General features: G+C 37.2%; 1 protein-coding gene across 1 annotated transcript in view; it reads right to left on the reverse strand.

Annotated features, from left to right (window-relative positions):
• Positions 1-23,060, reverse strand: part of kiaa0586 (KIAA0586 ortholog) — a 118,007-nt gene that overhangs the window by 44,514 nt on the left and 50,433 nt on the right. The window contains exons 14-19 of the mRNA XM_059521156.1: positions 17,323-17,395; positions 16,674-16,949; positions 10,101-10,275; positions 9,714-9,887; positions 4,057-4,253; positions 2,844-2,945 (exon numbers count right to left, since the gene is read on the reverse strand). Coding sequence (XP_059377139.1) covers positions 2,844-2,945; positions 4,057-4,253; positions 9,714-9,887; positions 10,101-10,275; positions 16,674-16,949; positions 17,323-17,395 — 997 coding nt within the window. The remainder of the gene's footprint in view (positions 1-2,843; positions 2,946-4,056; positions 4,254-9,713; positions 9,888-10,100; positions 10,276-16,673; positions 16,950-17,322; positions 17,396-23,060) is intronic.

A 23,060-nucleotide genomic window follows, 5' to 3' on the forward strand; every position in this document is an offset into this window, starting at 1 on the left:
AATATTGCTGTTTTTACTATATTGTTGATCAAATAAATACAATCTTGGTGAGCATAAGAAACTTCTCACAGAAACAAAAAAATCTTAAAGAGCCCTAACTTAGAAATGTTGTTGAAATGTAGCTGTACTAGTTTAATAGCTCTCACCTCTACAGTCTCTTTCTGCGCAGGACAGGTAATAAAATCATTTAGATTTAAATCAATATTTCATATCCATTGGTTTGGTAAGTTAATAGTCAGTCATTATCACAAAATAAACCCCTTCAGGAGGATACAAGACATCTCTACTTTCCTAGTAACTCAGTTCTGGGTTATTTTGGGATTGCTGTAATTTTTTTTTTTTTTTTGCGACATTATTAATTATATTGCATGTTGTGTGTGTGTGTGTGTGTGTGTGTGTGTGTGTGTGTGTGGGTATCGGAGATGCGGAAACAAACGAGACTGCACCAAATGTGCTGCAGTGAGCTACAGAAACACAATATTACTTACTATTCTGCTCACACACTTGCATGTTCAAACACTCAAAAGAGCGGGAAATGAAAAGAGCAATTGGTTGTTTTGCAGCTGAATTGCAAATGATAGGAATAGTTCCTTTGTATAGTATTTGTCCTTATTTACTCCTCCTTATGTTCCAAACCTGGATGACTTTCATTCTACTGTGGAACATAAAAGGAAGGATTCAAGACAAACGGAATCATTTCACACAACTGGTCTGATTCATTTGTGAATGGTATAGATATGGACTGATCTTATCATATGACTTCGAAGGGCTTGGAATACTTTACTGTTCACAAATACACTTTTATAATGTTGCCTTTTGGGTCCTTGACAGTCCCTGTGCTTATTCGCATTTTGTGTCCCACAGATGTAAGAAAGTCCTATAGGTTTGGAAGGACATGTGGGGACAGATTTCTCATTTTTTGGTGAATTATTCCCTTATGTCTGTAAGGTCAACAATAATCAATCTATAACAATATTTTCTCAAAGAACAAAACATGACGGCAATGCAGGGGAAAAGTCAAGTCTCAGAGGACAGAGATATATGTTTTAAGTGCAAGCACTGTGAGACTTCTTAGTCATATTTAATTCCCTGTGTTTGACTGGCCTCAGGCCTGGTGGGAGTGAAGTGTATCATTCAAAGCGTGTCGTACTGTAGATCTTTGGGTTTGTGTGTCTGTCCTTGCCTGTGTCTTTGTGTGTGTGTGTGTGTGTGTGTGTGTGTAGAATCTGGGGTCTGCCAGTCTGATGAGTCATGGGCATTAACTGGGCACAGACAGAGTGCTGAACGCAGCCATGCTGCCTCTGCCGAGCTGCATCAGGACCAGGATCTGAGGGGAAGACATACGCATTTGCACCTGTTTGTAAGCTATCTGTATTTAATATTTTAATGCTAATCTTTATTAATAATAATAATAATGATTCTTTTTAAAACATCATGAGGATGTTTATGGCTGCCATTAATCTAAAATTAATGATGAATGCTTGTGTGCTTGTATTTCAGCTTTAAATGTGTTTTAATGTGAAGTAAATCTCTCTCGCTCTCTCTCTCTCTCTCTCTCTCTCTCTCACACGCCTCACTTAACTATTCTACCACAGTAAAATGCACTTACAAATATCATTTTTAAAATGTATTTATTAATATATTATATACTTATATAAAAGTATTTTACATAAATTATTTTCATTTAAAATTGTAAAAAAAAAAATTAATAATTAATTTAATTTTTTTATTTAATTTAAAATTGTTTTTTTATGTATATCTATTTTTAAATTACATTGAGTATTAATAAGTATTTACAAAAATATATAACTATAGTAGAAAACTGTTAAATTAAATTCTTTAAATTATTACAATATACTAAATAATTTTTTTAAAGTCTATTTAAAAATGCATCTACTTTTTACAAATATGAAAATTCCTTCAAAATTTTTATATATATATATATATATATATATATATATATATATATATATATATAAAATAATAGAACAAAATTTAGCATTTAAATAACGTAGAGAACTTTGTTAAATTCGACACTTTACATTTTTTAAATATTCTAAATTATCTAATGTTTAAAAATTTATTATTTTATTAAAAATATATATATATTTATTAATATTATTCTAAACAGTCAAAAGCTTTAAAGTGTTCCTTAAATTTTCTCAGAATGTGATTAATTGCGAACTCAACCTCAATGCACAATTAAAAGAGGTAATGTATTCACAAATGAATTCCACATTCATTGCTTTTTGCTTTGTCCTCCCAGACGCTTGCTCAGAATCTGCTAACGAACCCACAGAAAAGCAATGGAGCTGCATCTGTTGCTTAGCAACCAGATGTGAATGGCTGAGGTCGGGATTGAAGGAATAAGAGCAGAAACGCTGGCGGCAAAGTCCCTCCTGAAACATTATACATTCAGCTCCATATACACACTCAAACGCACACACCTCATCCATCTTCATCCGCTCGGGCAGGTTCTGAGAGCACGAGCGCACAAGCATGCACAGCTTGGCAAAAATCAATGGCAGTGCGATGAGAAATGCAAACCTGGAACAAAAATTGACCCTTATAGCGGTACAGCATGCTGAAGCACAGCCAAAATCTAATGGCATAATATCCATCTATTCTCAGAACAGAGCCAAGACCAGCTGGTGTATGAACACACATACACACACAAGCAAATGTACATGTTAGATGACTTATGTCTTGGGTGTATGATAAATCTGGAAGCCTGCAGACATATTAGAAACAGAAATATGGAGAAGTGCTACTAAGGCCAATGAAACCTTTTCATTTTCAAATAATCAGGGTTGTCTTAGTGCTCTTTGTGATTTGGGTCTTACATGGGTTGGAGATAGAGGAAAGATGGTTTCGGCTGGAATCACCGGCGTAGAGGAAGCCGGCCGGCTGCACAGCTCACTCTCAATATTCACACCAGGCTGGACCTGCAAACACAACACAAATCCATTTGAATAAAAACAGCATATGGAACAAAAGCTATTCAGAGTGCAGAAGGAAAGTGACATTTTTCAATGTGTAATTCAAGTTTGCAAAGTCTTATTTTTATGTTCCAGAAGAAAGTAGTGACAAAATCTGACTGTCTAATTATATTCAAAGAAAACATATTTGGGATTTTTGGACTAATGACATTTCACTGTGGGCGAAGCTATTCAGCTTGATGCAACAAACATACGCTACCATTCTACAATCTGTGCTTGGAGTGACTGAAAAATATAATATATATAGGTTTTTTTTTAAAGAAGTCTCTTATGTTCACCAAGGTTATGTTTATTTGATGGAAAAAGTAAAAAAAAAAAAAAAAAAACTATTTTCTATTTTAAAGGAGCATTGCATAGGTTCTGAAATTTCTAACCGTTACTGACACCAGTGGCCGTTAGAGGAACTGCAGCCAGTCTCATGCTCGTTCTCAGTAAGCACGCTCTTTTTTTTTTTTTTACTTACGAGGAGTGTCCGTGGGTGTCTGAATTGTGCTGGAGGCTGTTCGCTTCTTTCCATCCGCAGAGTCCATTTGAAAACACTATTGCCGCTGCTTACTATAATGGCTGGCATGCCGTACGGTTGTAAGCCCAAGTAGACGAGAACGTGCATGACGTCACATTTTGTGAATTTTCGCGCCAATTCGGGCCCGACTCCTCCACACACAATTGAGCCTACAGGCTGATAGAGGCAACCGTGGTGGACAGTCGAGGTGTCATTCTTTTTTTTACATCATGGTTGGCTCATACATGTACAAATGAAAACTCTATCTTAAAGATTTTTTTAAGTAAAAACCTTCACATAGCTCCTTTAATATATTTGAAAATGTAATTTGTTTCTTTGATAGAAAAGCTGAATTTTCAGCATCAGTACTCCAAGTCTTCAGTGTCACATGATCCTTCAGAAATCATTCTAATATGCTACTTTTCTGCTCAAGAAACTTGAAAAAGTTGTGCTGCTTAATATTTTAGTGGAAACTGTGAACATTCGCAATGATACAAGATTCTTTGATGAATGCAATGTTTAAAAGAACAGAATTTATTTGAAAGGAAATCTTGCCTGTATTTGGAGCCGTGGGGTTCGTTTCTTCGGTTTTGACTGGACCTCCAGCAAAATGGTGTTGGGTTTCCGAATAGCAGGAGCAGGTTTGGGTTCAGGAACAGTGATGGGAGGGAAGGAGGTTATTACGGTTGCTGGTTTGTCACTAATGATGACCCGTGAAGGTACCGGGGCCTGGCTGTCCACTCTGGGCTTACCTAGAGAGACACATGGAGAAGTGGTTAATAATCTGGATTGGAACCGAAAGGTTATAGGTTCTATAGCAAACCACATTTGTGTTGCATAATGGACTGTGTTTCAGAAAGTAATGACATGTGAAATTGAATTTGCATTGCTTGAAGCGGTCTTGTACATTACAGTTTTGTGTTTTGAAAAGACTGAACTATAGTAGAGAACTCCCATTTGAACTGCCTGTTCACACCAGAAACAATAACTACAAAAAGGACAATAATGATGATAATATTAGTGTCCATACCAACACACAATACCGGTCTGTTTATTATAAGTTTGCACTGCTTTTTTATCATCTGCGGCTTTAAAATAAATTTAAGTCAAAGTTTTTTATTGCTCATCTAATTGAAAAAATACACTTTTTTTTAAAGTGATTCCAACAATATCAATATTCTATGTTTTTATCATTATAGCTGATAAAAATTGATTTTGGATAATTGTAATAAAAAAAAGTCATGGACTTCAGCTTTAAGTTAAATAAATAAACAGATTTTTCTTTTTGTTAAAAAATTAAATTAAATTATTATTATATATTGGGGCCTGATCATTCACTCTGGGCTTACCTACAGAGACACATGGAATAGTGGTTGATCTGGGATTGTAAACAATGAGTTCTAGATTCTCTTAAAACCTGCATTTACATTGCTTTATGAAATGTATTTCAGAAAGTACCAACATTAAATCTGCATTGCCTCAAGAGCTCTTGTGCATTACCATTTTGTGCTTTGGATGAAATGGTCTACTAAATGATGGCTTATTTACTTACCTACACACTAAAAAAAAGGGAAAAAAGTCACCTTTTTATTCAGGCATTGGGAATACGTAAACATGTCTGCAGGGTGAAACATTACCAGAACAACTAGAGGCAACGTTAAACAAAATCTCCATCCCCCTCTTTTCCACAGGATGTGTGAGTGCACTAGGAATACACAGAATGCTCGTCTGCCAAACCCCTAAAGTCACATCCATCGCCCTGTTGGAGCACAGATAACATCAACACGCTGTTTACAGGCTAAGGCACAACGAAACCCCAATACTCACGCAATAGACATATTAAAGACAGACGCACTCCTGCAGATGAAGCCCACATGCACACACACCTACTCATTCATTGCTCTATCCCTCAACACACCGCAGAGCGATTGCAAAGGACATCCACAGTACTTTAAAGTGCCGTGTCAGCCCAAAACACATTTGCACACATCTGGCCGAGTGAGAAGCCAACATGATTGGCATCTGTTCTGCAAAGGGACCGCAAGAGAAACGGGTTCAGCCAGAGTGCGTTAGCGTGGGTTTGTGTCATCCTCATTTGCAGAAAGGCAGGTTATAGATGCACATGCCCCATTACATAGAGACGCGAGTCTGGCTTCGGCACATTAACGGCGAACGAGGAGGCTGGCATTAGCATAAATCTGCTGCGAGCACCGCAATCTGTTTTTCCCATCCTTCCATGCAAAGCAGGGGAAGCATAAGCTTAACGATTTCCATAATTTGGCTGAAGGGCAACCAAACAGTGGCTCAGGAGCAAGAAGCACTGACTCATCTGGAATGCACAAATACTTCTGATAGCAAACACGTGGGTTCTGCTGAAGGAAACCTTGAAAGGAGGCGTTTGTATTCTAGAACCTCAAGAGAGAGTGCGCTCCGAAATGCGAAACTAGATCGGACTGATTACCACAATGATGGACAATAAGAGATGCAATTATGGGTTTTTCGCAAACCAGAGGAAACAAAGACCCGAATGAAGGGACAGAATTCACAGCCCCCAAAATGCTTGGGAATATGTCCAAGAACTTGTAAATCACTGATTTTACTGGACCCGAGGACACTGCAGCTGGAGACCTGGGAAAGAAGATGGGGAGAGCAATGATGAGATGATTAAAACAAAATAAATGCACAAAAATATGTGTGCACACGCCCCGCTTCTGCAACCACATGCAATTTAAGGCAACAAATGAAGTCACGTCTTCACCACTGGGGATACCACCAGAACAATTTCGTCTACAATCAATAAAGTATAGGAATTCACCTCAGAGACAGCAAGCTGAGGTGAGCATGAGCCATCAAAGCATCTCGGCCATGCAAGAGCAGCAATCAGTGTGTGTATTACAAGGATACCTTCTTTATCAATAATACATTTGGGGAGGAACAGAAAAAAGGCAGTTCATTATAAAGAGTCATGCAGAATTCAGAACTGAAATGAGAATTAATTGCAATTCAAATCTGAATGCAAGGAAGAGGAATTAACATTAACTAATTAGACAGACAGACAGACTGAGTTTGAGTTTGACTGAAAATGGGAATGCAGCTGTAAACTGTATAAACTCTGACTTCTCTTGATCGCTGCTGTTGATTCGACTGCCACTTTCTACTCTCTGAGTGCAGAACTTGCTAAGCAGATTTGTGGAGAGCTCGCCTGCTGTCGTTCGTGTGTAACTGAGACTCGGGGGCCTTCTGTGGATGAGCCGCACCGAACATCTGCAGCAGATGAAAGGCTCTCTCACCATTCCCATGGGGTGCTCCGCAATTCCCACTGCCGCCCCCAGAGAGTCACAGAAGAGAGGGAAATTAGGCCAGCTCTAATCTACAGCCCTCCAGAGACCCAGTCTGAGCCTTGGCGAGTCAATCCAATCCAGGCTGGGCTGGTCTGGGCTCTCTCCTTCACAGATACAAATACAGAAGTGGCTGGGAAGTTTTTAATGAGAGTCTGGAACTTTCAGCTTGGGTTTCATTCACACATTCGGTGTGACGGGAAATAGGACAGCCACGAGGATGACACTGGTGGATGATTAAGATGCCTTGGGAATCGCCTCGACTGGTAAAAGATGTGCTTTTAGTTGATGTGGGGTATTAAAGCAGTTATCAGGAGATCCTTCACTTTCGTTAGATGAAAGTTAGAAGGGCCTGATATTGACATGATTTTGGGAATGAGAAGGAGATGCTCTGAAGTGTAGAATAATGTGTTTAACTTACTTAGCACTTTAAATTCAGACCAAAAAAAACCCAACATCCCTGCTGAGAAGACCAGAATAAACCGGCATCGCTCAATAATAAGGATGGTCAGATGGTCAGTGTGAAAGTTTTCAGCCAGTCAAATTTTAATGATTTGATCATGCATGTGTGGTTTTATGTCCTACAAACATAAATGTGGTTTTCTCTGATGTTCTGAGAATTATTATTACTGTTATTATAATGATTAAACATTTTGGGAATTATTCTGAATTCAGCTTATGTAAATATGTCGAGATAATTCTACAAGAAACCAAGAAAAGCTTGGAACAATGCTTAATTAGAAATACTACCCTTTTTTTGAAACTAATAAAAGAGTAAAATCCTTCTCATATAAAAGTTGAGTCGTATAAAAAAGTTTTTTCATAAAGTTTCTTCAGAGCATGTCACCTTAAGAAAATCTGTTAAATGTAGACATGTAAGCACGTTTTGCAAAAGTAGCAAAAAATTATCCGCTTTAAATGCCGCTGTGCAGTAGATTCTGCTATTCTTTAATACTGAGAACAAGTTTTTACTACTATATTTGTATTTTTATCTTTATAGTTATTGTCCTTGGTGTGAACAAGCTTTAAGGGCCCACACTTCTCATCACAGGAATATTTCTGCAATAGTTGCCTGTTTCCTGTTACGTAAAAAAAAGAGCTAATGTTTAATTCCAACTTTTTAGCTACATTAGCACTGTAGTTGCAGTTATTCCTTACGAAATTCAAAATAATGCATCTAGCAGTGAAAGGAACTTCAATGTAACCATGAAGGGACTTGTGTGTCTACGACGGCGATCAGGGCCACTGCATTGCAGATGTGATTAGCAAGTCTTTGTTCACTCTAGCATGGCTCAGATCAGAGGTCAGTCCAGCATACGGGCGACCGCCCACAAAAAGCCCACCTGCCATTTCAAACATTACTAGGCCATTTTCCGCCAGTTAGTTTCATTCTCATTACCCTGAGCCACAATTCTGGAAATATTTGAATACTGTAAACAGCTTTAGCGGATCAAAGGTGCTTTGTCATTGCCATTTTTTGTGCAATACCTTTAATAACCTCTACAGTCCATTGCAGAAACTAACGACAGCAATTCAGCTGTTACCAAACTAATGGATCGTTTCGGCGCCAGGAGGTCATAATCCTCAAAAGAAGGGGGGTAGGGGGATGAAAGAAACTAATCAACTCATAATATAAACGCTTTCAAAATGTTTTCAATTGGCTATTTGCAATTACTGCCCTAAAAAGAGCACTCGTAAAGCATGACGGTGTTTTCATACATAAGGCTGTTCAGGCTAATAAACAGAATTAGCTCCAACCGCACAAGGTCGGACCTGAGACGAAGCTTGCAGTGATTGGAAGCGGGAAAATGAGAGCGTAATAGAAAGGCATTAATGTCCCTGACAGTGAAGTGATTAAACGAGAGCGGCATAGGAAGGCTTTTTAATGAGTGGAGAGGCAGCCGTAATTAAGAGCTAAACTCACACCCCTGAAATGTGTCCAATTAAGTCCATTCTTTAATGCTCCTGTGTGCTTGGAGCCAGCCGGAGGAGAGACTTCACTTTATGACTGCAGCATGTGGAGGCTGTCGCAACTATTCACGCCGCATCGGACGCCTTTGTTTCAGAATGGTCAGAGGTTTAAGGGACACCGAACAGCAAACACTGCATCATGGGTGCTGTGTATATTTGTTGCAATCAAAAGACAGGAATGCATCTCAAATCCTAGTGAGGTGTGAAGCTATATAGTCTTTATTCATCATAAAAAAATCCTGATGCAGATTCGGTCTCAAATCACTTAACTCACAAAGTTACAAACACGACAAAACTCCCATTATAATAAAAAACGTCTTAAATGGACCACAAGTTGCACGATTAATTGAAATAAAACCAAAATTGCAATACGACAAGGACAAAGGCTGTGATTTAATGAAATAAATAATATGAGCTATGACACAACATGCACACAACATGCACCATGTTCTCAAACGTGTAATGAGTACAGCTTACTAAACAAAAGAGAGGCTTTAAGGGCTTCCCTGTGTTTTTTTTGTCAAAATAAATGCTCAAAGATTTAACATTTGAAATGAAGAAATTTAGACAACCGTAAATGCTATAATTGAAAGGTTAAAGTTTTAATGTAAAATAAAATATTACTGGCTTTTTTGTTCTTAAATATGTTTATATTTGACTTAATAATAATAATAATAATAACAACAACAATAACAATAATAAAAGTTTTTATTATTTGTAGTAGCCATATTGACATATAATCACAACATTTTGGCCAAATTGTGTGGTTTTACAAACACAGCAAACCAGCATTTTAATTCACAATTATAATTTTTCTCAGAAAAAATGTAGTTAGATCCCCCCTTTCCTAAATCACACAGGCATAGCAGTGAATGATTTCTGTGCATACTAATGGTGGCTTACCTAAAGGTATGGCCATGGGAATGAGGTAACCTCGCACTGGAGAACCAGGCTGCTGCGGTTGGTCAGGATCACTGGGGCTGAACAGGAAATGGGGCTCAGAGACTGAAGACTGCTGTGCAGGAACAACGTCCACAAACTGGCTAGTTTGGGTTTTAGATGACTTCATCTTCACCCCTATATGAGAGAATGAAAAGGGAGGGACAAGTGACATTCAAGAACTTGGACAGAAAAGGCAAAATTAAGGGGTTCTTTTTCAAGACTATTTTGGAAACTACTAGGCAGTACGGCCAACCAATTGTCCCTATTAAAAAATAAAGCCATATAATGTAACAAAACGTAAAAGACCATTTAAGAATGGCCATTTCTACTTGAAGACCTTCACTTTACCTTTGACAGTCTCTACTACTTTTGGTCGTTGCGGTTTGGATTTCAGTGTGGGGGAGTTGAATCGAAGGTAAGGGCTTTTTTTAAGCGTTCGTCGATGGCCATCATAAAGGGCTTTTCCATACAGCCTCGCCAGATACTCCTGATCATCCTGAGATTTTAGAATAACCGGCTGAGCCTGAAAGAATAATATACACTAGATCAGCAAACTGTGTGACAAGTTTTATAATAGCAAACATTGCATTTCATACTGTGAGACTCTTATTTGCATGGTAAACATGGTACTTTATACTATGATACAGTACATTCATATCTACTGTATAGTAAACATGGTGAACTACAGTAAGCCACGTTGGTTAACCAAAGCAGCATTTATTTGAATAAAATACCAGTAAAAAAAATTTATTACAATTTAAAACAACTGCTTTCTTTTTCGACTATATTTTTACATTTGTATTATTCCTGTAATGCAAAGCTGAATTTTCAGCAGGTTTCACTAATATTTTTTGAAACCAAGATTCAGGATTATTTTATTTTATTTATTGATTTTATTTTATGTGAATAGAAAGTTCAAAGGAACAGCATTTATTTGAAATAGTAATATTTTGTAACATTAGAAATGTCTTTATTTTTTGATCAACATACTGAATAGAAGTATTTCTTTGGTAAACTATGATATGCTATAATCATGCACTTATATATATGGTGAATATAATATACTAATACTATAATACATTAATTTCTATGGTAAATATGGCACATTATACTTCTATACACTGAAATGTATATGTATAAAAAACAAAGACTCATGTCTACAGCAAAAATTACACAATGTACTAAATATATAACGACCGAAATACTGATCATAATGTGTTTAAAAAGTAGAAAATGATAACACTGCTTATGTCAAGTGAGACATCGCCATTTGGACTTCATTTTAAACTCATGGCAACCCCAGAGCATCTCCAGCATTGTAACGCTCAACCTTTTGTAACTGTGTGCTCTGTTGTCTGGATTGACTGCACATTTACTGATAGCAGCAATTAAATGCCTGAACGGCCTCCACACATAGCAACCTTCAGATAACCACTGGATGTGCTGCTAGGTTAAGAATCGAAGACACAGACACCGGGCAACGTGGACGGCCATTAACAGGACCAGGCTTGTGCCAAACACAGATAAGACAGGCCTGCGTCTCGTCTTCACGCTCTTTATTTTTAGCAAATTAGTGTCGGGGCAACATATGGGTGCTCAAAGCGGCTCATTTAGAGAAAATGCCACTGAGACACAGAGAAGTATCGAGCTACAGTGTTTACATCCAGATTGGGGCATTTTGGGAGTGTTGTGAGCTTGTCAGGTCACGGTGCTAAGTAAACAACACATACAGGAATAAACACTGCAAACAAACAGGTTAGCAGATCCTACAGTTCATTATCAGTTTCAATAGAACAGACAGATGATCTGGACCACAGCCAAATAGCCAATTATAAAGCTCTAGTGTCATATAATCATAATCTACTGCCTACATAGGCAGCATCCAAACCAAAAGGAACTTTCATACAATAAGCCTGGCTTTTCAAACTTTTTAATGCCAGGAACCCCAAAAACATGCTGATTTCACAGAATCATATATTTCTATTCTATTATTTTTCATATTGCTATTAGCAAATACTGTCTGAGGCTGACTGTTGTAAAACTGAAAGGCATTCAATAATTCAGAATTAGATTTAATAAGAAAGTGATTTTGAGAATCTGGTTTATTTCTGATATTTTTGGTTTTGGCTTATAGAAGTAGTTTCAAATGGCTGGTTATAATGTTAATAATTATCTGTCTGTCTGTCTGTCTATCTGTCAAACACCCACACACACAGTATATTTCTAATAAGTGTATCTTTTTTCTATCTATTATTAGAGATACAGTACAGACCAAAAGTTTGGACACACCTTCTCATTCAAAGAGTTTTCTTTATTTTCATGACTATGAAAATTGTAGAGTCACACTGAAGGCATCAAGGGCTATTTGACCAAGAAGGAGAGTGATGGGGTGCTGCGCCAGATGACCTGGCCTCCACAGTCACCGGACCTGAACCCAATCGAGATGGTTTAGGGGTGAGCTGGACCGCAGACAGAAGGCAAAAGGGCCAACAAGTGCTAAGCATCTCTCGGGGAACTCCTTCAAGACTGTTTTTTTTTATTTTTTATTTATTTAACCCATATTTTACCAGGAATAATCCCTTGAGATAAAAATCTCTTCTACCAGGGAGTCCTGGCCAAAATGGCAGCATACAAAATTTTACACATAAAATATTACAAGACAAGCATTAAAGGAAAACAAAACAAAAACAAAAAATCCTGTCACAAAAATGTCCAGCACTCAAGATTAATGTAATATATAAATGTTAAGTAAAACAGGAACATGATTCTTTCAAATGTGACGTCAAAAGGTTTCTAAAAATATTTAACGATGGCAGCATGTTTAGCTTCAAAGTACTCTGCATTTCATTCCATAGTCTGGGCGCATAACAGGAAAAGGCAGTTTTACCAAACTCGGTGTATGATCGAGGCACAGTTAAAAGTAATTTAAAAGACGATCTAGTTTTATAGCTACCAGAACAATAAGATAGGAGACTACAGATATACAGAGGCAGTTTACCTATTAGAGCTTTGGCAATAAACATCAACATATGCATTTTTCTCCTCTGATACAAGGAGGGCCAGCCAACCAAATCAAACAAAGTGCAATGATGGGTACATGTAGGAGCATTTGTCACAAATCGTATTGCAGCATGGTATATGCAATCTAATTTTTTTAGTGAAGATACATTAGCATGCATATAAATCACATCGCCATAGTCCAGCACAGAGAGAAAACAACTTTGAATAATTCTCTTTTTGGCTTCAGATGGAAAACATTTCTTTAAATGAAAAAGAAACCCCAATTTGGGTCTGAGTTTTTTTGAAAGAATGTCAATATGAATATTAAAACCTAACCTTTCATCAAGCCATATGCCCAGGTATTTATAGGTATTTACTCTTTCTACACAGTCCCCTTCCAAAGTTAAAATGGGTGGAATCACGAGTGTATTACGAGAGCGAGTAAACAGCATATATTTAGTTTTCTTAATATTTAAAACCAATTTTAAATTTAACAATGAAGATTGCAATACCTGGAAAGAATCTTGTAATAGCTCAACAGCTTTTTTTATGGACTGTGCAGACGTATAAATAATTGTATCATCGGCATATAAATGCAGTTTAGCTGAAGTTATATCTTGACCCAAACCATTTATATAAATTGAAAATAAAATTGGTGCTAAAATGGATCCCTGAGGAACACCTTTCTTGATTTCTAGTTTTTTTTAAATGTAATTTTCAACTGAGACACACTGCGATCTTTCGGATAAATAATTTTTAAACCAATTTATACTCATTTTACTAAAACCTAAGGACCTGAGTCTTTTTAAAAGAATTTTGTGATCTACAGAATCAAAAGCTTTAGAGAGATCTACAAATAAAGCAGCACAGTAATTTTTATTATCTAAAGAAGTAATAATATCATTTGTGACAAGAGTTGCCGCTGTTACAGTACTATGGGCTGACCTAAACCCTGATTGAAACTCATTTAAAATATTATTTTCTGTTAAAAACTGTTTAACCTGATCATTTACAAAAGACTCAAAAACTTTTGCCATAACTGATAACCTTGAAATAGGACGATAGTTATCCAGTTCATGAGGGTCACCCCCTTTTAACAAAGGAAGAACCATGGCTGATTTCCATGCAAAGGGAATTACATTTGACGTTAAACTTAAATTAAAAATAGAAGTAATAGGTTCTGCTATAAAATCTGCTGCAATTTTTAAAAAATAAGGTTCAATATTATCAGGTCCTGTTGACTTTTTACAATCTAAATTTAGTAGGGCTTTATGAACTTGTGATACTAAAACAGGGTTAAATGTAAAAAGCTGAGTAGAGCGATATATTTCAGTTTCACCATTCCCTTTTATTATATCGTTGGTTAAATGACTAGGGTCAGGGGCTGAACCCGCAGTAATGAAAAAATTATTAAATACCTCAACAATAATTTCTTTCCCTTTTATAATTTTTTCCTTTACTTTTAAATAATCAGGTAAACTCATAGAGGGTTTTAGACCAGAAACTGATTTGCACAACTTCCAAAATTTGGAGGGATCATTCAAATTTCCACTTATTGCATTTAAATAATATTCACATTTAGCTTTTTTTTTTTACCAATTTTGTACTATTATTTCTTAATGTCCTGTAATGTACCCAGTCCTGAAGATTATTTGTTTTGTTTTCTTTGCTTTAACCCATGCCGCATCACGTTCTTTGATACGTGAGGAAATTAACTCCGTGAACCAGGGGTTATCTCTCCCTCTTACTCTGAATTTTTTAAAAGGAGCATGTTTATCACATATACTTAAAAAAGTACATTTGAAATGCTCCCATGCTAAATCTACATCAGGTATCAAAGAAACCACATGTAAACCACTATTATAAATATCTTGTAAAAAAGCTTGTTCGTTAAAATGCTTAAAATAACGTCTTGAAATAATACGTGGTTTGCTTTTTGGGGTCTTACAATTTCTCACACATACTATAACACAATGGTCACTTATATCATTACAGAAAACTCCAGAAGCAGAAAATCTATGAGAAACATTAGTTAAAATGACATCAATTAATGATGATTTGCTTGGGTCTTTTTGATTCAACCGTGTTGGAGATTTTATCAATTGCTCCAAACAAAGAGAGTCACAAATTTCCTTGAATGGATCAGACAATTTTGATGACCAGTCCCAGTTTAAATCCCCAAGTAAAATCAATTCGGAGTTAGTCCAGTTATGAAGAAGATCAGTAAGTGAAGTGATAACTTCACTTGATGCTGACGGTGGACGATAGCATCCAATGACGATGATGTCATGACCATTTGAAAAATGAAGTTTGATTGCCACCAATTCAAAGAAATGTGGCTTACTAACAGAGTACAAACAGGTGCAGTTCCACTTTGACTTAACATAAACTGCAACTCCACCACCTTTCTTTGAGCGATCTGATCTAAAAACATTATATCCCTCAATATGTATCATGGAATTTGTAATGGATTTATTTAACCATGTCTCAGAGAGAACCATAATGTCAGAGTTCGTTGACTCAGCCCATATTCTTATATAGTCCATTTTATTTATCAGACTGCGAACGTTAAGGTGGAAGAAGCGTAAACCATCACTAGATTTACATTCATCAGGGGTTTGAAGCTGCATCATCTCTGGGCCAGGATTGGGGTGGATGTTACCCGAAATTAAAAGCAGAAGAACAACAAACCAGCTTTTCCTCACAGTGCCAGTGGTCGAATGATCACTGCAGATGGATGTCGCATAAGGAGACAGCTTTCCATTTCCATAGGCCCACAGACATCGCAAGCTTTTTGGCCTACCTCTCAAAATAAGCAGCCTCCAGTGAATAAGGTGAATCTTGAGGACCCAGGTCCTCATAACAGTATCTCCGTCCACCAACTCAGAGGAGGTCACGGTATTCGGAATGGTCCAAAAACATGGCACATATCCTGCTCTCCCTTCGGGGCTTGAGAGCATGCAGTCCATTAAAATCCACAGTTGCAAACAATTGAGCAGGCAAAAGAATATGGAGAAAGTCTTCATTTTGATGATAGTTTTAAACAGTCATAAAACAGATCTTAAGATTATAGAAAAAATAAAATAAAAAATAAAATGCTGGACAAGACAAACAGCGAGACGCCAACATACACATGCTACATGTAAGCCGCCATCTTGGATTATCTAACTTTTTACTTCTCAAGTCCCCAACCAGCTCTTCCAGATTTCCAGGGGTTCCCAGCAGCTGTTGGAAGACCATTTCAGGTGACTACCTCTTGAAGCTCATCAAGAGAATGCCAAGAGTGTGCAAAGCAGTAATCAAAGCAAAAGGTGGCTACTTTGAAGAACCTACAATATGACATATTTTCAGTCTTTTTTTGTTATGTATATAATTCCACGTGTTAATTCATAGTTTTGATGCCTTCAGTGTGAATCTACAATTTTTATAGTCATGAAAATAAAGAAAACTCTTTGAATGAGAAGGTGTGTCCAAACTTTTGATCTGTACTGTATGTATAAACCAAAAGAAAAATGTCATTTTTTTCTAATTAATATTGTTCCCAAAAATATATTTTGTATTTTTTTTTCTAACTTTCCATAAACACCCTAAAACCCTCATGAGCAATATTTTTAAAGATGCATTGCCGAGTTAAAACATTAAAATATCTCGAGACCCTGCCATGTTTTCTATCAGCCCGTAGCTGGATACTAATGTGTGCCGTCTACCCTTTTTAAAAGCAAAAACAGGTTCTGTTTGAACGTCCCTCTTCGAATTTGACCGAAATGAGGTATCCTATTTCAAAGCCTCCTATCTGGAAGAGTCAGGAATATGATGTCTAGGTAGGCAACTCATCAGCATCGCAACAGATCATCAGAGGAGTCTGGTTACTGTGAACACATTTGGAACTACATTAGATAACACTGACAGAATCCAGCTCACCGACTCTGGCTTCCCTTCAGGTCTGGTTCTGACAGACGGAGCGGGTTGTTTGCCATGTGCCAGTGTGTTTTCTGCTTGTGCTCTAATTGAGCCTCTCAAAGAGGTTTTCTTGTCTGCTGCAGAGGTTTCACCTCCCCCTCTTCCTCTTCCTCTTCCTCCCCCTCTCGGACCAGCCACACGTCTGCTCCTGCTCCCCTGGCCTTGCTGCACCACTTCAGAGACTGCAGCATCGCTCCTCTCCACAAACCTCTCACAGCTCTCCCTCGCCAGCTCATCCTGCCAAGACAAAGAGAAAGAGACAGACTACCTTGTGGTCACAAACACTTGAATGTGTGCTCAATGGACTGTGCACTGTAATATAAACAAACAAAAAAGCAGACATTTTTGATGTGCTATGTGGTGAGTTTTTGTCCGTTTTATTGTCTGCCAGGTAAATAATCATAAACGTGATTACTTGGAAAAGCAATTGCAGACCTCTGCATTATGATAATGCCAAGCATTATCAAAGGCAAAAAGCACTAATGATTATTCAAATATTTTCTCTTTTAAAGCAGCATTTTGGAGAACAAAGAACAGTGACAGATTGTGCAGAAACACCAGATTGCATTTGAAGGCAGAAAAAGAGACTAAATCTTTCAGTTCAACTCACCTGAATGTCCTTGCTGAGTGTATTGATCCAGGCATCAACTGTCTTCTTTATCCTCAGCTCTTCACGGACATCTCTACAGGACGAGACACATGACAAGTCGTCAACGTCTTCAAAGACATGACAGAAAAAACGATTCATCTATAAACTCGAGCAACAGAGCTACTTTTCCTGATGGGAAACCTTGTTGTGTTGCTCCAGGCACGGTTAGTCATTCTAGTGCTGTATATGGTTAAGGATCAGGGTCAATTTTTAGCTACTTTTAGAGATGAATTTACCTCGAGCTGTGAATTTCATTTAGTATTTGGAAGGGAATGCACAGACATGAATCTTCAATCATGAATTGCTGAATAAAGCCAAGCTAAATAAAGAGGATTTAAATGGATTTAATGTGTGCAGTGCATGTAATGGAGACTTACATTGATTTATTTTAATTTTTTTTAAATAAATTAATACTTTTATTTACAAGGGTGAATTAATATGATCAAAAGCGACAAGTAAAATAATGTTTTTACTGTATTATTTAATCCAATAAATCCAGCATTGGTAAAAGAAGAGACTTCTTTCAAAAACATTAAACCTGAAATTTTGAATGTTAATGTCAATATTAGGGCTGTCGACATGTATTATTATTGAAGACAATGTGCTATATTATTTTATGCAGTTTTTATGATCAAAAATTTATGATTGGTTTTAAGAGATCAATACCGGATCTATTAGACCTTACTGTACATTTTCCAATTCATGCATTGAACTTACGACAAAACGTATTTTGTTTAAAAAAATAATAATTTTTATTTGTTCCAGTAACTTGTTAATTAAAAGTAAAAACTATAGGGTATTTATATCTGCAAAAATTCCTCCTGGATTAAGTTACATTCTTTCAGAGATAAATTTATTTTAAAACATGAACAAAATGCCTGCATCCAATCTTCAACTGCAAATTTACAGTTAGATTAATCTTCTAAATTAACTGAATGGATTGGAAACCAGATTTGCGCTGCAGTAAATAATTTGGCATAAAAAGAGCATAAATAAACACAGTTTGGACTTCTGTGAGCATAGCTTTTATTATTTTGAATGCCTGAGATCCCCAGTCCCAACGAGGGAAGACATCTGCAGGCAGAGCTCATCTAAATGTGGCATACTGCGTTTAAAGACGCAACAGTCTTCCAGCGTTTCTCCGCTGCACACATTATGCTAATGTCCTGCTGTCTATTGGCCTGTTAGCCCATCTCCGCATCACTTATTGCACTGTATAAATCATAGAGATGAGGAGACGAGTGACAATCCCAGCATGCCGTCCAACTGCTGCTTTGAACCGGCAACAGCCCATGTATCTAATGCTTGCTTCCCTTTTCCTCTTTTTATCTCTGAATTTCTGCTCAGAGGGTTCATAAGAGCTGAAAAAGGAAGTGTGTGCTTATGTGGGATTGTGTTTAAGGGCACACCAGAGTTCATGCTATGCCCAAAAAAAAAAGACATGGTGCAAATCCATTGAAGGGATGTCATTAGAATTGTTTGGATATTTCCCTAAAATGCAACACTTATGGTGGGATGCTTAAAACACAGCGTGGCGTGATGCCGAAGACAGTCATCTAAATGTGTCTGGCAACAACAACACTTATTTAAATGCGAAGAATTGTAATTTTTCAGATAGGATTTTGCTGAGCTGCTGGAGTATAGAACGCTATCAGGATGACAGCATTAATGCACTGACGCTTATAATTAAACCAATAAAACAAATACAAATAATAACTATTATTAAATACAAATAAACACATACTAATTAAATACATAACAATTAGAAAACAATAATTATAATTACTGTTTTTATTAATATTACCATATATTTATTAAATAGATAATATGAAAATATTGTTGAAATAATTACTAAAAACGTAGTTACTATAAAAACTAGAAAAGGATATTTTGAAAATAAAATTCAAACTATTTAAAAAAATATACAATTAATTATCTAGAATAACATATATCTACACATAATATATATAATATATATAATATCTATATATTATTATTTTCATTTAAAATGTAAAAATCTATCACACACACAATTAAATGAAAGATTAATTCAATAATAAGAACATACATAAAATAATAATATTGAAAAAGCATACCAATAATTATTATTAACTCATTTTTATTAAAACATATGATATTTAAATATTTGTTAAATAATAAGGAAATAGAAAAAAATTATAATTATATATTATAAAAAATATCATCATCATCATCATCATCATTATTATTAATAACAACTGCTAATGTAATTGACTAGTCGTCTAATGGATGATCCATCCCTACCATTGATCAATGAAAACTGAAACTGTCATTGCTTTTCCCATAACATCAAAACCTACTCTTTTCGATCCGATGTGCAATTAGGAAGAGAGTTTGGATTGTGGGTTGATGGATATTACACACAATGCAGCATAAAGGGAGGCCTCCCAATGGAGCCAGAGGCCAGAGCCTGGTAGAGATGCTGATGAGAGAAAGTGTCAGAGTCTGGGCTGAGACCTACAACAGCTGGCCATGGAATACAAAAACAAAGAGAATAAAGCTCTACTGATCCTTACCCAACATCCAATGGACCCTGTCCACAAACACACACACAAAGAGTTAGCCACAGAAAAACAGAGGACACAAGGACACACACAGCTGCCCGCAGAATCTCACAAGCTGCTTTCGACACAAACAGGCTCTCAGATGAAGGCCCTGGCTGCCCATAAAAGCCCTGTCACAGCGCGACGCCTCCCGTGTGTCTGCCGAGCATCTGCCGTGTGATGGATTCACCTAATCAGATGATGCTTGAAGACTCTTGTGATTCCAAATGGAGCACAATTGATTTGAGCGCCGAGAATGACCTTCAATTAACCTCTTTTGACTACCCGCCATTTACTTCACCGTTCTTCAACTGAGCCCCTTTAAACTCCTTATTATCAAATAATTTTGGGCTTATCGGGAGGGGAAAAAAGTGGAAAATGAGCCGTAAAGACTATTTAACACCTCGCTTTATTCACATTCCCTCTGCAAAAAACCTGAGAAATTCATGAGAGATCTGGAGAGAATGAAATGAAACATGTAAAACTATTGGAGGATATAGAAAGAGATAAAAGAAGCCTTAAGGCTGGTTCACACGGCAGGATAATTAGGCCGATTTTAGCCCCGATTGACACCTTCCGACAATCTTAAGGATGCTCCGATTATCGTAAAATAATCTGATCAGATATTCCTGCCGTGTGTGGTGTGTTAAGACTGCTCTCCTCTGCTCGGAAGGACGTTGGGACCGCTCCGATCTCAAATCGGGGATATCCAACATGTTGGATTTATTTGGCCCGATTTCTTCTCGTGTGTGGTGTCCCCCGAGGACAAACGATCACGCAGCCTGTGGACTGTGGCGTGTAGCCAATCAGAAAGCGAGGTGACGAGGCGGCGAGGAAGTACCGGGAAACAAAATCAAAACAGCCGGCGGCATGGCGCACCAGAAAGTCCGGTGGACGTCGGAGATGGAGGACTTTGTCTCCGCTTCTTTGACAATCGCCTTTTCTTTTTTTTCTTATGTTTTTTTTCGGTTACAAACAAAGGACAAACTATGGCCACTGCATCCTCTTCGTCCGCCATGATTGTTTACTCTGAATTCACGTTAGATCTCGAGGGATTTTGCGAGATTTCCCGTCTGACCTGGGAATGCTCAGGAGTCAAATCGGTTCGTGTGTGATGTGTTGATTTTGCCGTGTGGCTGCACACCACACATTGTATGACCAACACTGTTAGACCCGTGATTTTTTATCGCCGTGTGTGGGGTCTCTCATGTTTGGAAAATCGGCCGACAATTTTAAAATCGTCCCGTGTGAACCAGGCATTAATCAATGCTGATGGACAAATTCCAGATTAAGAGTCTGTCTATCTATCTATCTATCTATCTATCTATCTATCTATCTATCTATCTATCTGTCTGTCTGTCTGTCTGTCTGTCTGTCTGTCTGTCTGTCTGTCTGTCTATAAAAAGTACATTATGACAGATAATTAGTAATTAAATATGAAAAAAAAAGCAAATGAAAATGTATCATTTATCTTCATTAAGAAAAAATAAAACTATAAAGCAATTTTTAATCAGGTACCAAATACAAATTTGTTTGCATGTGTAGGCTTATCTTTCTGGTGAGCATGAGGGTGAGAATAAATGATGACTGAATTTTGATTTTCAGAATTTTTGGATGGACTTTTTTTCCCTTTTTATTTATTTATTATTATTATTTTTAAAGAAATTAATATTTTTATTCAGGAAAAACACATTAATTTAAATTTCTTCTTCTTCAAAAAAAAAAAAACGTAACGATTTACGTAGCAACAAAATGTAAATCGCAATAACATCACAGTATTACAGCACTTACTGTATTTTTAAATCAAATAAAAGCAGACTTGAGTATAAGAGACTTGTAAGTCTCAGAAATGTTTGCATGTGCAGTAAATTTGCACATTCTTTGCACAGATGACGCACTGGCAACACAAACACATAAAACCACTGGTAATATACTGCTAAAGTACAGTAAGATTAAAAGCGAATAAAAACAGAAGCTAACCGATTTCAAAGCAAAATACTCGAAACAATATCAGGAGCGTAACAGTCTAGAAATCAGTGACTTCAGCAGATATCAAACCCAAACACTTGGTCCCTGATGAACGATAAAAGCACATCATCTCTGGGGTTAATAACAGATGTAATTCTCAGGGTAATTACCAGAAGCATCAAGTGCTCTTTGAGGAGCAGTTGACACAACTACCAATTACATAACGCGATAATAAGACCGTCTTTCCACTTGAAAGTTATGATGTAAGATGATACAGGTCGAACTCCAAGCCTCAGCCACTGACGGAAAGAAGCCATAACTATTATGAGCGGAGATGGCAGGAAACATCAAGAAAGTCAGTTCGAAGCGGCGAGAGGAGTGATAAATCTCACTACTGACTCTGAAAGTCTCTGCCATCTGTTGAATTATGCAACAGCCTTCATGAGATTTTCAGTATATGGGATAATTACAATTACAAAGCCATTGAAACTCAAACTGAGAAAATATTGCCTTTACCCAAGTGTGAGGTGTAACTTTTTCGGAGGGGGGCCGCGGCGTTTAATAAAGGAGAATAAAAAGAGAACTGAAAGTTTCACGTTTGCAAATACCCTCATTAATATTTCACCGCGATGGATGGCGGGAATAAAATCGAACTTCAGACTCGTTTTGCAGTGTCACTTCCTCAAATGAATGAATCCATCAAGCCCTGTGCATAAAGCACGACGTGAAGCGCTCTCTTGCTGCGGCGCGGGCTAAACCGGTGAACGGAGGAGAGCAGAACAGCATCTGGCACCTCAATCCCTGCGACCTTTCAGCAGAGGAAAAGATCAAAGCCATTAGAGCAGGGAGAGGCAGTCGCATCAATCAGCACGCTTGTGTTTTCATGCTCGCGCAGGGCTGATTGCGCCTGCCATTTTGGAGACAATTAACATTGAGGCTGACATTTTGGTTGAGGAGTTGGGATACTGAGACGGGTTTGAGAGGTGTCGGAGGGGGACAAAAAAAGCAGCTGTGGTGAAGCTTTCAGCTTAAAACTAAAGCACAGTGTCAACAAAACAAACAGGACAAAATCATTTCAAATAAATCCAGAACACATTTGACAATCGGTGTTATGTATTTAATATTTAAAATGATATTAAATTACTTATT

The sequence above is a fragment of the Carassius carassius genome, chromosome 32 (assembly GCF_963082965.1).
Source record: "Carassius carassius chromosome 32, fCarCar2.1, whole genome shotgun sequence".
Classification (NCBI taxonomy): Eukaryota; Metazoa; Chordata; class Actinopteri; order Cypriniformes; family Cyprinidae; genus Carassius; species Carassius carassius.